Source organism: Psittacula echo (assembly GCF_963264785.1).
Source record: "Psittacula echo genome assembly, chromosome: 4".
Lineage (NCBI taxonomy): Eukaryota > Metazoa > Chordata > Aves > Psittaciformes > Psittacidae > Psittacula > Psittacula echo.
The window spans coordinates 5,436,754-5,453,093 of NC_137738.1; the positions used below are offsets into that span (position 1 = coordinate 5,436,754).

General features: G+C 51.7%; 1 protein-coding gene across 1 annotated transcript; it reads left to right on the forward strand.

The window, feature by feature from the left end:
- Nucleotides 1-11,397: 11,397 nt before the first annotated feature.
- Nucleotides 11,398-14,925, forward strand: SIX2 (SIX homeobox 2; the record flags this gene model as incomplete). Its single annotated transcript, XM_080616001.1, has 2 exons — nt 11,398-11,957; nt 14,443-14,925. The coding sequence occupies 2 exons, from the start codon at nt 11,398-11,400 to the stop codon at nt 14,744-14,746; spliced, it is 864 nt and encodes a 287-aa protein (XP_080472127.1). The 3' UTR covers nt 14,747-14,925.
- Between the last annotated feature and the right edge of the window lie 1,415 nt (nt 14,926-16,340).

Sequence of the window (16,340 nt, forward strand, 5' to 3'; positions counted from 1 at the left end):
TATATGGGAAAAAAGAGACTTACCTTTCTGTTGCAGGTGAACATGAATACTTATTACTTTGCATTTGGAAAGAGATCACTGCTCTCTCCCCTGTATTTGCTGCTGTAGATTTTAACTAATAAGGAGCTACTCACTTACTATCTCTTCTAAGTAGACACTCAATTGATGTAATGCATGGCACCTGGTAGTATTAAGAGAAGTGCAAAAAACTCCCATGTTATATATCCACTTAGGTGAAAATGGATATTGCAACATGTATTATTTCCTGATGATTTTCCCTCTTCTTCACTGGCCTTCTTCACTCAAGTTGGTTTTACCCCAATTATGTAAAATCATCTGAGTCATCAGCGCAGGTATTACAGAAAATCAAATTAGTACTCACCTTTCTAACAATTTTTCACCAAACCTGGCTAAATTGTTCACTTAAATGGAAGTTTTGCAATGAAAGAAAGCTTGAACTCCTGCAAGTGTCTACCCTGAGTTTCAGCTCTGATCTTTTTTCTAACTTTGAGGTCCTGTGTCTCCCTGATTTTAAAATAGCCCCTCCTAATTTCCTGAGGATATAAGGTGTGTCAGGCTGAACAAGACACAAGATATAGGTATCCTCAGATATAATTCTTTTCACATTTAAAAAAGAACACTGACATCTGCATTTGCACTCTTTCATGTCTCCATTATGCATCTATGTTGTCAATCTAAATGGTAAAATCCAGTCCTGTTGGATTTTTAGCATGACAAATGTTGGACAATCTTACTCTAAAAGTTCCACTCAACATGCAAAGTTACTATTCATTATTATTGTTAAATTACATGGGTTTGTTGTAGAGTTTATCATTAAAAGACAGGAATGCTCAAGTGGTGACTTCTAATGGGAGTCTGGAGGGCAAGGATTGGCCCTTGGTCATGTGGTTCTTTTGGTTCGTTGTGCATGAAATAAGAAGGTTCTGCTGATTATTACAGAAATCTACATTCTCTTTTTTGTACACTGATGAAAAGGTTTTAAAAGGAAATATTGAGGGTTTTGTACCTAATACAGATTTCATAAAACTATAAATTCTTGGCACGCTAGTTAGACATGTTTAACTTATGTGTGCCTAATCTGTATTTTTACAAGACCTCTCTATCCAAGAATTCTGCCAGCTATAGATTACTTCCACACACATCTGGGTGTTACCATCTGTGCAAGATTTGATTAGTTGCATGTTTGCCTATGGATTTTCAGATGGGGTGGGGAAATCCCATTTCTTGAGGACTATATAAGGAAATAGTTCAAGTCTTGAAGTGACATCATATTATCCAGCAGCAGATTATCAGCCTTCATCACTACATACTACAGGGTAACCAGTTGTTTGTTCGACATATGGCAGGAAATGTGCCTGCTTCATTACACTCTGCATATAATGATTATTTAAACTTTGCTGCTTCTATAATGCCTTAAAAAAGTTTCCTTTATGTTCAAAATGATTAAGCGAGGATCACATTATAGGTCTCCAGAGATCAAATAAGACTTCTCAGAAGAAGAATTATGTACATCTGCTTTAATGTTGAATTATCGACCATATCTCAACACCTTTGGAGACTTGAAAGACTAGCCCAAAGGAAATATACACCAGGAACAAGATCCTGCACTTTTTTGGTGCTTTAAGAGTACTCTAAGAGACATAATCAGATAGATAAATGTTCATCTTCCTGTCCCCAAGGAATAGAATGAATATGAGTCATAATTAATAATAAAGTGACTTGTCTTCCTAAAATGCCTGCCTAACATTGAAGACAAAAGGGTTTTGCATTGTTCAGGAGCAGTTCCTCCTTGTAAAAATATTAGTCTCATAATACTGCCAAGATCTGTGCCACCCTAGACGGTCTGCCACTCTGTGCGCCAGATGCCAAACTGGAAGGTGCCTGAGGAAAGTTCATCAACACCATTTGAAAGATTTAAAACTTTTACTTTCATAAGCCTCCTTCTACTTCTTATTTCTTGCCAAATCCACTTTTCCCCTACACTTTCAACTTTTTTCAGAATCCTGATCCAGAGCTCACAGTCCTGTTGGGATTCTTTCCAGTAACCTGCGTGCTGAGGCATTTCTTCCAGTACACAGCTAGGGTAGGAGGGAAGAAGAACTCTTTCCTACTCTCTGGACACATGTTACAAGGATAAATAAATTGCATAATTAATTATGGGAAATACAAAGCATCTTTGGCAGAATGGGTACAGGATCCATAGATGTTCTCAACATTCCCAGAGATGCATCACTCATCAACGTTAAGTTTTTGGCATGTGAGATTGAAACACTCAGCCAAATTACTTACTAATGGCAGGCAAACTATGAGCCCTCCAATTACCTGAATGTAGTTGGTGTGCTTTAGATTTATATTACACACTTCATTGGAGTTGGCCACAGCTTATTTATCCAATGGGGATTTTCCAAACCTTCGTCAGCTGGAGGAAAAAAATACAGCTATTGACTTTGAAAACGAGTGGGTGAAAATAAAAATTGCCCCTGGCTCTTCACTCTCTGTCTGTGGGCTAGCTGAAAACTTCCCCCATGACTTAGCATCCTCATGCATTCTGCAGCTGCAGAGAAAAGAGATGTCTTATTGACAGAATTTGTACTTTCCCACCCCTTCAGGAGTCTCTCACCTAGCTGAAAACTTCATCTTATTTAATGCTAGAGATCACTGCAGTCATCCTGGACTAACCTCCAGCACTCCCAGGATTGTTTATGGTACCTACAACCTCCTCTGGGATGTTCCTGGGACAGTGTTTGATTCTTTTCTTTTGCAGTCTTTCTTCATTCTTTCTGCCCTCATCCTCTAAACTAAGGGCGCCATGTCCTTCCCATGTATTCAGATGTCTCAAATCACATTTTGATGGATTAAAATAACCATGTTCAGGCACAGCCCTCTCTTTGCTGAATTCAGTTCACCATTCACTCACCTCTGCCAGCCACAAGTCTGGCATCCAATTTGGCACTGAGTACTTTTCCTTCCTTTACGTGCATTCAACATTCTCATTACACTACAGCTTCCACATCATAACTCATGCAACTCAGCCAATTAGACCTCTTTATTTTCTTCTCTTCTTGGAAGCTGAAGCTCACTTCCTTATGATGACTGTAAGGCCCAGTTCCCAGACTTCTTCAGTGCATGCCAAATGCCACTGCCAGCCTCCTTCCACTTGAAAATAAACATGAACATCTCACCCTCACCCACAACTGTATTTGTTGTGGAATGTTAACCAGGGGAAAAAAATCCTTTTATTCTGTAAAATTCTTCCTGGGCTTTCTCCCATTTATCCCGTGCTCTGTTCCTTTCTCCCACCACCTCCCTTATGTGACTGAAATGAAGAAGACCTCATGACTAGGGAAATGCTTCTCAGATTATGTTACTCCAGTATGGCTATCCTACCATTTAAGAAAGGGTTTAGATTTAAAGAAGAGAGAATCTGGTTTTTCTTGAATTAAAATTAAACAAATGTCAATGAAAACAGCTAGACATATATGAATACACGTAAATATATGCAAGCATGTGTGTGTACACACACACTTAATAAGTCATTTACTGATTGTTTTCTGGCTGTAACAGGTAGTAGATATAGAAAAACTGAAAGGTAGATACAGAAGAAGAAATAGGATGTGGGTATGGTAGCCAAGTGGCAAATTGTTTCTTAATCAGTACAGAGCCTTGGTCTTGCCTGCTGAAGTGGCTTAACTGCCTGAAACCAGTTCAGTGTTCAGTGGACCAGCTAAGCAATAAAATCAATCTTGGTCTACTCTTAAAGTCCTTGTTTATAAGGGGGATAAAACTGATGACAAAAATTAAAAAGAAAAAAAAAAGATTGAAATGGGACACCAGGTCTGCTTAAATTACATGAGGTTTGGTTTGCTTTGGTTTTATTCTGGGAAATAGAAGATCCACGGTGTATTTGAGCTGGTTTAAGAACCTACAAAATAAAGGGGAGAAGAGATCAACGGTCAGAGGGAGAATTAACCCAGGAAAAGGGAGGTTGAAACAATCCACAGAGGAAAGTACAGAACATTGTCGAAAGTTCAGAAGTAGCAAAATCGATCAGCTTTAAAGCAATGTTGAATTATCTAAACTATCTAGCTTTCTGCAAAGCTTTTCCTGTACTTTTGATCTGTGCACAAAGCTTCTGGGAGAACTGCAAGACAAGACAAGCAAACTAAATTGCACTTCCTAATTTCTGCAAATACAGCAATCTCCTTATTTATAACAGAAATTGTTGAGAATTAAAACAAACAGAACACGTTCTGAAATGTTATGAAGCTTCCCTTACAACTAATAATTGTTTGGGGTTTAATTGATATTGTCTTGGGTTCAGGGTTTACTTTTTTATTATTATTATTTATTTATTCCCCACAGCAAATTATAGCAATTATTTTAAAAGAAAAAAACATAGAAATCCCGAGCCAGAGCAGATTCCAGTTTAATCAGCCACTGTTGTTTGACACTAATATCTCTGTGTGTATTACTTGCTAATGCTACATTACATTTCAGCTTGTCTCAGTCTTGCAGAATTTAAACGATGGATGTGTTTATGGGCATGCTACACTCCATAGACCATGGAAGAACTTACGCAAGCTCTTTCTATAGCAAAGGGGAAGAAAAAATAAATCTACATATCCTTAAATAGTGCTTGCTCTTGTTCCCTGATTTTTGACAAGGATTCCTATGTCTGGGGCCCACTATAAAATGGGAAATGTGGTTGTTTTAGCGTCTGCGTTTCCTTCCGTTTGCCATGGGATGGATACAGAAGAGGGTGGGAGATCCCTAAAACCCTCTTGTACCCTTCTGTACCAGACTTTAGCTCTGCTTACTTGCAGTTAGGGCAGGGGAGAGGTTGCTGTTATCAAGAATACGAAGGACGTCTTGTCATAGTGATGAGCTACGTAAATTACCTTTGACAGCGCTGGGGAAGACTTTACCACGCTGAATCTATCTGGAAGACTAAAGGGTATTAAGGGCGAAGCCTCGTCCTCTCTCAGCAGCGGTCGGAGCTGAGTATTAGAGCCCTCTAGTGAGATTTCTCGGAGTGGATCTCCGCCTCCGGCCCTATGGGGCCGGCCCCAGCCCACCCCGCAGCCGGGGGAGCCCCTTTCCTTCCTAGGGGGGAGCGAAATTCCCCCTGCGCTGCAGGAGGCGGTCGTAGGTTCGCTTCCCCCGGCTTCGCGCCCCATGAGCCCCGCGGGAGCTGGGGGCTCACCTGCTCCGGGCCCACGCGTGGGGTGCCCCGAGGCATCGGGACTGCGCGCCCAAGGAGCGGCAAGACGAGGGCCGGCACCCCGAACCTCTCAGAAGCATGAGGAAGCGAAGGCGGGAGGGAGAGGAGAGCAGCCAGTTCCTAAAAATACTCTCCTGTCAAATCCCCGTGAGCCGGGAGGGATGGAGATGGCAACAAAAATGCCTTGAATCGGTAGAAGCAGTGAACAATCTTCGTGCTTTCCTCATCATCTTGGAATAATCAGCGGAATTAACTGAGGTCGAGGAAACAGGCTCTTGGGTTAGTTGTGGGAGGCTGTGAGAATAGGGGGCAGCCATTAAAAGAAACCTGATCGCTATTCATCAACTCGGAAGAGGGGAAAGGAGGAGGAAAAAAAGACCTTCGCGGCTCGAGCTCATACCAACCTGGTCTATCTCTGATCAAGAAGATCCCTGGAAACAAGAAGTTTACAAATATTGTCAAATTGATGCTTGTAGTGTGATTTAAGTTGTCAATCCCGCAGAAGCCCACCAGAAGTTTAGTTTCAATACCCTGCATTTTTGGCTAGTTATTGCCAATCCCCTAAGGCAGAAAGCTCTCCCTCTCCTTATTTTAACCATATGTGCCTTTTGTTGTTGTTGTTGTCTTGTCTGTAAGCTGCACGCTGTCTGCTGAGAGGGTCCCCTTGTGCCGAGGAGCATCTGCGGAGGTCCCGGGGGCCGGGAGCAGAGGGGGTTAGGTGGTGGGCACCAGCCTGGCCCCCCCGGGCCTCCCCCCATTCGCCTGTGCCCTCTGCGGCATCCGAACCTGGCTGTGGGCCGTGGAGGGGGGACACCCAGAATACATATCGATGCTGGGGGTAACGGCCGGGAGGGTGCTGGTAGTAGAAGTGAGTGAAAACTCCCAACCCTGAGCCCGAGATTGAGAAGGGATAACATAAAAGTAATCAGGACCGGCCGCCTCAGCCGGTTGGGGGGCTATCGGGTTTCGTGGGGAGCGCGGGAGGTTACGGCGCCTTGAGCTGGGGACTCAGGACCGCCCCGGGGTCCCGTTTCACCAGGGGGACGGCCAGGAGGGGGGGTGGCGGGAAGGTTCACCGAGGCCAGCTCAGCCACGTCGCATCGGGCCCCAATCTCTTAATTAATACATCTCATTCGTAAATGTTATTCGAGCACTTCTGGCCCGGCCGTCAGGTATCGGCTGCCGGTGGAGGGGAGCGGCGGGGCTTCGGGCGTTGGGCAGCTCCCTGGGGTGGAGGCTCCGCTCCCCCCGGCCCCCAGCGCCCAGCTCTCCCGCCCCGCAGCCCCACAACGCTTGCTTTCAAGCAGAGTTTGCTAGCATAATCGAGTTACCCGCTACATATCTGAAATCCTTGGCCGGTCCCCTTGAGGAATAGCTCGCTGTGCGCAGCAAAAGCTTTGAATTATTCCTTTCGCCCCAAATCAGGGAACAACAAGCTATTGTTGTTTGTCTTAATTTAGTTACGCGCAGGGATCCTCCGACGTGTTTTCCGTTTCAGTCGAGGCAGGGTCTCTGTGCCATCCGTGACGGGATGGACCCGGGTTTAAAACAGAACGCAAAAAAATAATAAAAGCGTGAATAAATAACGGGAGGGCGGGGGGAACAACGGCCGTTCCGGGTTGCAAACTGCCTCCGTGAAGCCCCCGGGTGAGCTTTGGCAGCCTGAAGCGATCGGGTCTCGCCAGGGAGAAACGTGTGCCCCGGGAAAGCCGCAGAGACCCCCCCGGGTTCGGGGTGCAGAAGGCAGGTAGGCCCGGGAACCTGGCAAAGGTCGCTGTGACTCAAGAAATATGCCTGTCGGAAGTAGCAGGTTAGTCGCGGCAGGCTTTCGGCCACGTTAAAGCACACTGATTTTAAGGGGAAAACGTATTGCACACACACACACACACACACACCCCAGAAGGAAAGAAAGTTAATAAATAAATAAATAAAAGGAAATAAAGGAAAACGTGAAGTCGCTTGTCGTTTGCCTGCTCGGTCTTGCCACCATAGTGGACATCTGCGGGGAAGATGTGCTTCTTTCTGGCATGTGAAGATAACGGGGTTTGCCGTCTGTTCGCTGCTCCTGCCGGTAAAAGTGCCTCGCGGAGAGGGACCCTCCGTCCCTCTGCCCTCCCCATGCAGAGAGCCGAGCCCCGCTGTCAGGGACACGCTTGGCCGCAGCCCCGTGCGAGTGGGTGCAGGGTCATGGGCAGCAGTTTCCCCGCATCCCGCCTCTCTGGCGGGGGTTTGGCCCGGGCTCTGCCATCGGCGTCTGCACCCCTGTAGAAGGGGCAAGGCGGGCCGCAGAGGCCGTGATCGTAAGGAAAGATGAAAGGCAGGAGTTTGGGTAAGTCAGTCCCTCTCTTTAATGGTGCCTTCAGTGGGAACAGAGCGGGCCTGCAGGCTCCCGCACAGACTGCTGGCTACAAGGAGATCGTGGAGGCACAGCGGAGAAGGAGAGTTTCAGATAACCGAAGAGCTCTTTTGGCACCCACTCGTGAACACGAATCAGATCCGTGCAGTGAAAGGCTCCACAGAAAAGACACGACCTCCTCCCCCCTGCAGTCTGCACCCCGGTTAATTTTTTTATAAAGAGCATTACGATAAAAAAACGACTCTTTATTTCGCTCGTATTTCTCAGTGGTTGCTTTGACACTGGCGGTCTCGCACGCTGCTTCGTGCGCTGCAAGGACTGCGCGGAGGGGCGAGGCGTTTCCCGAGTGGGCCCTCGGCAAGGTCACATCGGGACCGGGATAAGCCCCAGGGCTTCTCGGCCGAGAGGCAGCGGGGCCGGGCACAAGTCTCGGTCAGCCCAAATAAAACCTTCCAATAGGCAAAATGTCTCCGAGGGAATAGGGGCAAACGGTAGCGGGCGATTCGCGCCTCCCGTGCTGAAATATTGGCGTGAACGAGTTCTATCTCCAAAAAGGAAAAGAAGCTCCTCGCCCTATCGCTCGATTCCCTCGCCAGTCGGTACAGCTTGACTCGCCCCTTGTGTCGTGGCTCTGCAGCCAGTATCGCTCTCTCTTCTAGCATGTACAGGAATATTTCATTTCCCGAAAGTTAAAAGCAGTTGTACAGAATTTGGATCCAGATGTCGCTGATTTTCCATTACCCTGGGAAGCGAGCTGATACAGGGTGCTCGGGAAGGGGCTAGCCCTGCCTCTGCGTGGCGCCCCGGGAAGCGAACAAGCGTTCCGTGCAAGCTGCAGCCTGAAGGCTAAAACAGCTAAAGTGAAAGCGCCTACGGAGGGGCTGGCGCATAGATTCCTTACTCACATTTTAGGGTTCTAAGAAGACACTTTCTCAGATCTAAGTCCATGCAACAGGTTTTGACATCTCCTTTCCGGCTAGGGCGAAGAGCTGCTCCGGTTCAGATTCAACCGCTGTGATTGTGAGATGGAAGGAGAGGAAGCGGAGTCAGGTATACCCCTAATAAACGTGGGGCGGCTGAGTGCAGTAGTGGGGAGGGGAAGGGGGTGCAGCTGAGTCCCCGCTAGCGCTGTTCCTCCCTGCCGTGTTCCCCGGTGCAGGAAGAAGCTTAACTGCGCTATAAGCTCCTTCGCTAAAGGCTCACGAAGGTGGGAGAGGGGTTTTGTGCTTCTCTCGACGTTTCTGAGTAACGTTTGCGGTGGATCTGTTCTCCCGTCCCTGACCGTTCGCTACAGCCGGGGCTGCGAATTTTCCAGCCGCTTAGGTCGGCCGGGAAGCTCTGAGATCGGGATGCTTTCGTTTACAAACAAGCACAGTTTGAATCCTGGAGAAATCGGCCGGCAACAAGGCACTAAACGGCCGAGGGCTCATCTTGCAAAGGGAGGGAAGGAGAAACAGGCAAAGGGGAGGTGGAGTGGGGGGATGTATGGACCCATCACCAACATTCCCGAATTTGTTTTAAACGAATTTGAGCTCTCTCTCCCTTGCCCTGCAAAGGAAGCTTCTATTTTGCGTCCCCGGGGGATCAGGAGCTGGAGCCGCCCGCTTGCCACCGCTCCTTGATGGCAGCACTCGGGAAAAGGCCGGACAGGTAGGAAGACACGCAGCTTCCAGAGCGGAGTGCACTCGAGAAGACACAGACATGGATACGCATGGGCGTCCGGACACCTTGGGAGCTGCACCCGGGCTGAAATGCTGCCCCCACCTTCCTCCTCCTCCTGCCTCCCTCCCCGGCCGCATTTCGCCTGGCTGCAGCCCTAGCGCTGCTCCTTGCCGGGAGCCGACAGGCAGCTTGCCGCCGTCCCGGCCTCGCCTCCCCCCGGGGACAGTCCCTACCCCCGGCCGGGCCGGCACGGGGGCTCCGTCCACCGTTCGCGGAGAGTCAGGCTGCGGGGCGGGGGGCCGCAGCCCGGTCTCTTGTGGCCTCCCTAAATCCCTGATGCTAGAAAGGTACCGTAGTAGGAACCCACAATTGCAGAGACCGCTCCTGTCAGGGCTGCAAATGGCGTAGAAAGAGACTATGGGATTAGTTATTACTATTTCTCCGCAAACGGGAAACATTAAAGGCCATGGCAACTGCCCTGAGGTCGGGGCAGGGAGGCTCCTCCCGAGTGCCGCCGGCCGGACGAGCTCCGGCGCCCGCCGCCGTCCGCGCCGCTCCTGCGGGGCACCGCACAGCCCTGCGTCCGCTGAGCTCTCCCGCTCATCCTTCCCGACCTTCCGGCTTGCACAGACTCTCCCCTCCGCCTTTCACTTTGTGCAGACCGAAATGGTCGGGAAAGGATAAGGGTCCCTGCCCCGCACAGCCTGTATCACAAAACGCCGTGCAATGGGCAAGCGTGGGTGATGGGGGTCCGCTTAATCACGCGAAGCGTCTCTGACTTTTACACGTGTTCCTGTCTCGGACGAAACACCCCGACACGCGCCTGGAAATCAAGTGGAAATAAATGCCCAGCGTCCAGTGAGCACCAATGCCAGCGCCCGGCGAACCAGAGCGTGACGGGGCACGGCCGGCGGCTAACGAAAAGTAACCCGTCCCCGTCCTGTGTCGCCGTGCCCCCTCCCAGCTCCCGGGCAGGTACGATCAGCGTGTAATGGGATCCCAGGTCATGAACAGGGTCTCTATTGTACATGAGAGGCCCCTTCCCTATAAAACTCTCCAACAGTTGTTACTGGGCGCTGGGGAGGGGGTATAAGTTAACGCGTTTAGAAAGAAACATTCTGCAAAGGCCGGAGGCGGGTTTTTCTCCCCACCGCAGCCGCGGGTGCGGGGTACGGCAGAGCCTGTGGTCCGGAACGGCGGGACAGGAATGGGGCAGCGGGATCCAGACGGGGCTGCGGGGCCCGGCCGGGGCGGCGGCTCCGTCCCGCAGCGCCCTGCGGCGAGAGGTAGGGGCCCGGGCTCCGCGCTCCGGCGCTCCCCCTCTCCCCCGATGGGCGCCTGCAGCGTCAATCACGGCGGAAATTTCTCCCTCGCTAGCTAATATCTGAGCTCGCAGGGCCGCCTCTGAGTGGATCTGAGCAATCTGTCAACCCAGCCGGGGAGCCACCTCAAAACAGATCGGGTTACCCCTGATTGACAGCGTCACCATGGCAAATAATTTGACTAAAACTATTGTCTTCTCCTGGCAGTCCCCGGGTCAGATAACCGGACCAATCACAGCGCGGATAATCACTTTTCATGCCAGCTTAGAATAATATTATTAAAAAAAAAAAAAAAAAAAAAAAAAAGGAGAGAGAGAAAGAAAGGGGGAAAAAAACTCCGAGAGGGAGAGGAGCGAGGGAGCAGGGCTTTACCACTATATTATGTGGGATCTTGCGGCGGCGGGGGGTGGGGGGGAAGCAGGGAGATCCCAAACCGGCGGCCGAGGGGGGTGGGGGTGGGAGAGCCGCGGCCGCTGCGAGCGCTGCAGATAGGAGACAAAAGAGGCACGAAGTTACTCTCGCAACTTGGACTTACAAAAAGGAGGCGGCCGGGTGGAAAAGGCGCCCGCGCTCGGGCTCCCGACACTTTTCCTTCGTTTTTTCTTCGCTCTTCGCCTTTTTAACCCCGGCTCCTGAGACCGCTCCGAGCCCGGCGCCGCCGATGGCCGCGGCCCCCCGCTCCCGACCGTGACGCCCGACCGGGCCCCGCCGGGCGCCACCGCCCCGGGGCCGGCCCCGTATGCCGGGCTCTGCCCGTCGCCCAGCGCCGCTCCCCTCTATGCGGCCATAAGGTGCGCGGCGGGGCAGGGCTCACCATGTCGATGCTCCCGACCTTTGGCTTCACCCAAGAGCAAGTGGCCTGCGTCTGCGAGGTGCTCCAGCAAGGCGGCAACATCGAGCGGCTGGGGCGGTTCCTCTGGTCCCTCCCTGCCTGCGAGCACCTCCACAAGAACGAGAGCGTCCTGAAGGCCAAGGCGGTGGTGGCCTTCCATCGGGGCAACTTCCGCGAGCTCTACAAGATCCTGGAGAGCCACCAGTTCTCGGCGCACAACCACCCCAAGCTACAGCAGCTCTGGCTGAAGGCGCACTACATCGAGGCGGAGAAGCTGCGGGGGCGACCCCTAGGGGCGGTGGGCAAGTACCGGGTGCGCCGCAAGTTCCCGCTGCCCCGCTCCATCTGGGACGGCGAGGAGACCAGCTACTGCTTCAAGGAGAAGAGCCGCAGCGTCCTCCGAGAGTGGTACGCCCACAACCCCTACCCGTCCCCCCGTGAGAAGCGGGAGCTGGCCGAGGCCACCGGCCTCACCACCACACAGGTCAGCAACTGGTTCAAGAACCGCCGGCAGCGGGACCGCGCCGCCGAGGCCAAGGAAAGGTAGGGCTTCCCCGGATTCCCCAGCTTCCCCAGCTCCCCCGGCTCCGCGGCCCTGCCGCTCGCCCCGCTCCTGCCTCTCTGCCCCGTTCCCGGATGGCGGGAGGCCGGCGGGATGGGAGCCCGAGAGGGACTGGGCTCCCCTCGGCAAGGTGGGCGCTCGGCGATGGCGTTGGTCCGTCAAAAGCAGCTCCGGGAGACGGTATCGGGATCCCTTCCCCTCCAAGATCCCACTCCCAGGCGACCCTGGGGCAGCCGCTTCTGCCGGGGGTGCTTCCCAGGGCCGGCGGCGACCCCCGGTTAAGCAGCGCGGCCTCCTCCTCCCGCCGCTTCCAGGCGTCGGGGCTCGGGCTGCCGGTGCGGGTCCGCGCCCCGGCGGGAGCTGCCGGCAGTGGGGCCCGGGGCTGAGGGTTCCGTGCCCCGCACAGCTCGGAGCTTGTCCTTGAGGGTTTCCCCGGTGAAAAGAGGGAAAGCCGGGGAAAGCAGCCGGGAACGAGCGGATCTGAATGCTGCCAGCAAAAATCGCCTCTAATGTTGGGTCCCAGCGTGAGGAGGGAGACCTGGACAGGGACTGGCCGGAGCAACCTCTTACGGCGCTCGTTAAATTGCGGTTCCTATTCGCTACCCGGCAAGGTGCTCCCGAGTGCATGTTAATAGAAGTATATTCTTAGACCGAAGGTGATTCTGAAACTGGGGTTTTTTTTCGTTAAATGGAGTGAAAGCACTATTAATTCCCGGGCAGAGTTTAATGCCTACGTCTTTGGCGTTCGGGATGACTTTTCCGTCAGCAGTCTCTGTGCCTTAAGAAGACGGTTCGAAGAAAGAAAAAGCGTCTTCTAGCTTCACAGTGGCTCCTCACTAGGTCTCCGAATTGCCCTGTCCATACGGATCTTATCGTATGACCTGCGCGGTTAATTAACGGATTAGGAATCTCCCGTAGACCCGTGCCTCCGAGGACACTTCTCTTTTTTGTGTCTGCCTCATGTGGTTTGGGAAGGGCCGCGCAGCTGTGCAGCCCGCCAGATTCGGGCTCCACACGGATTTGATCCATGCATTTCCCCAGAAGGTGCTAGCGCTTTAATTTTCCTTCAAATCCTCACGAGTGTTGTTTTTACGAGATGTAAGAGGCTCTTTTTATTGCTGATAGCAGGGACTCACCTTCAAATATCCAAAGGAAATTAAAGTTACACTTATTCCATCTTTTCTTTTTTTTTTTTTTTTGGGGGGGGGGGGAATCAAATTTTACAGGTCTCCAGAGACAAATAAGATTTTTGACATTGAAAAATACACTCAACTTAATATTACACTCCAGGCGTTGGAAAACAGACCTTTCATGGGATTGCCATTCATTCAAGCAAACTTGTTCAAACAGAGCTTTCTTGTCTGTTTTTATTTTTTTGGCACTAAGTATCTCCAGCCACATCCTGCTCTTATTGAGGAAAAACCGTCAGCGCAACGGCTTCGCTTCTTTCGACCAAACTCTTCAGGATAGGGCTCCTCTATCAGATAGCGTCTTTCATAGCTTCCGCAGAAACTTTGTTTAAAGAAGACTTGCAGTGCCTTCAGTATTTCAGACAGGGCTGTGTTTCAAGGATTTCTACCAGGGCTATGTCTAAAACCGCGTTAGCCGTGGCGACACGGCCTCCCACAACCTCTCTTGCTCCTTCTAGTTAAAAAATAATACATATATATATACATATGCGTGTCTGGAAGGGCTTGGCCAACCTCCAGCAATTTCTTGGTATTTACCGGCAGTGAATTTGGGAATGCCGCCCTGCCTTCCTGAGCCGGCCTCTGTCGGTAGTGGCACCGGTGATGCCGGTTCCCTTCGGCGCGGCGCCGGGGAGCGGCCGCCCGCGATGGGCAGAGGGATGGCGGCGGGCGAGAGGAGCCTTCCCCGAGAGGGCCGGGTAAACAAGCGGGTTACGTCGCTTTCCTTGCCTGATCTTCCATATTGGGCTATGTTTTGAGCTTTAAGCTCGGGGCGAGGGGAAGAGAAATGGTCCAGTTACTTAAGCAAAAGCATTTCCCGCCCAGTGCGAGCCGGGAGGACGGGCTGCTGCCAGAGCGATCCTGCTGCAACCCGCCGTGCTTCGGCCTTCCCAGGACCTTCTCTTCAGCTCCGGGAGCAGTTTTAAAGTTAAAAAGTCTATTTCATTTTTTTATGTCTTCATCCTTTCCCTTCCTCCCCTTTCCCTCCCCACGCTGTGCAAACGCTTTGGACGCAGAAAATGACGTTTTGGCAAAGTGACACTTTCCGCTGGGCTAGTGGGAGACTCTGTTTACAAGCTCGGCAGACCTTAGACCTCTGCGCCAGATGAAGAGGCCTTGGAGGTTTGCAGAGTTTGTAAACCTCCCGTTCCTGCATTCCCCGCCGCTCGCCGCCCCCGGGAGCCAACTCCCCTCCGCCCAGCTCCCTCTCCCGCGGTGCGAGCCGCGGAGCGGCGGCCACACGATGATTTCCCTCCCTCTTTTGTGTTTCCTATAGGGAAAACAACGAGAATTCCAACTCCAACAGCCACAACCCGCTCTCGGCGTCAATGAACGGGAATAAGACAGTTTTGGGGAGTTCGGAGGACGAGAAGACGCCGTCAGGGACCCCGGATCACACCTCCTCCAGCCCCGCGCTGCTGCTCAGCTCCAACCCCGGGCTGCAGCCCCTGCACAGCCTCGGCCACCCCCAGGGCCCTAGCGCCATCCCCGTGCCCAGCGCCGACCCCATGCACCACCACAGCTTGCAGGACTCCATCCTCAATCCGATGTCATCTAACCTGGTCGATCTGGGCTCTTAAAACCGTGTACGCGCTCCCTCTTTCGCACCAGCCCGCCTTTTTCCTTTTCTTTTTTTCCTTTTTGTTTTTTCCTCTCCTTAATCTTATCAAAGACTTTGAAAGCGATGACAAACTCCTTAGTGGATGTGTTGTGCCCTTTGGCAGCAGGCTGGCTGCGGGTTTGGAAGGAAGGTATCAGACCCGGCTGTAGGCAGTGATGTTGTAAAAGCTTTAAGGGTTGTTTAAAGATGGCCTTAGGAGTGTAGGACAGGAGCTGTGTTTTTCACTGCAGGCTGTAAGGAGGTTCTATATAGCAGCTCTTTCCAGCCTTAACTTCACGAATCTCTCGGTGATGTCACTCGATAGGGCTGGTCTGTGTGGGAAGAGGCACATTGGTAACTTTTATTTGTACTTTTTCAGGAGGTGGGGAGGAAAGGGAAGCGCAAGGCCGCTGTTGCCATGCCTGTTTGGAAGTTACACATCGCTCCCATTATCCTATTGTAGCTATGTATCCGTGGCAGGTGTACGATGTACAATTTCAAATAAGAATACAAAAGTTGTAGTCAAGTTATAGCAGCAACACGCGCTCTAGGCAGACTCTGTAACCTTCTTGTAGCTGATGCTATGCAGAGAGACGGCTTCTTTGGCCTCGTCCCTGTGGTGCTTTCGCCATTTGCTGGGTGGGAAAGGAAGTGATGGCCCGGCTCCGGCCCCAGATGAAGGCAGGGGATGATTCACTCCTCGGTGTGCAACGACGGCAGGAGCAGGCTTTACAAAAGAAGAGGAATTGCTGCTCAAGTTTAGACCTAAACGACAGTATCAACCGCAAGTCACTCACCTTAGTTTTGTTTATTGTTTATATTATGTGAATACATTCTTTGGAAAATATTTCTGCTTTTATTTTATAATAAAATTTAGAAATCTAACCCGGCGTCCGGTTGCTTCACTCACCCGCAGGGTGTTTCTGGGTGCCCGGTAGCCGGGGCTGACAGAGCTCGGCCGGGAGAGGCGGCGGACACACGGGCGGTGTCGAGTGCCCCCCTTCCCTGGGAGTCAGACTGTGCCTTGCACCACTGCTCGGTTTGGAGTGTCCCGCGGAGCAATGGCCGGGCACGTCGGGGTGCCCGGCCTGGAGAGTGGCGTGCCTCGGAGAGGGAAGGCAAAGGGACGGGGAACGACGGGCGCTGCGGGCCCTGGGGCGAGGGACGAGGTGGCCCATCCGTTCCCCCGAGGGCACGGCGGGGCAGGCTGCGGGTTTTCCTGCCTCGGCAGAAAGCCGGCTCGCTGCCTACCTTTGCACAGTGACCACCATCAGACCCTGCTCCAGGTCCTACATGACTGGACTGCAACTGCCCTCCCAGCACCTGTGGAAGGGATGCCGGGAATGGCTTTTTCTTCCTTTCTATTTTTAACTTTTCTGGTGGCAAAAGTGACAGGCAAGTTACTTGCACGTTTGCTTAATGAAAAGAGCTCTGGGTGATCCCACTGAGGCTTACACCCTCCCTATAACTCTTTACTACAAGCCGAATGAGATAAATCATCTGTTTAAACCGCTGTACAGAACTTGCAAAGGGGTTTATACTCTCTCTCTTTTCTTTTTTATTTTTTTATTTTC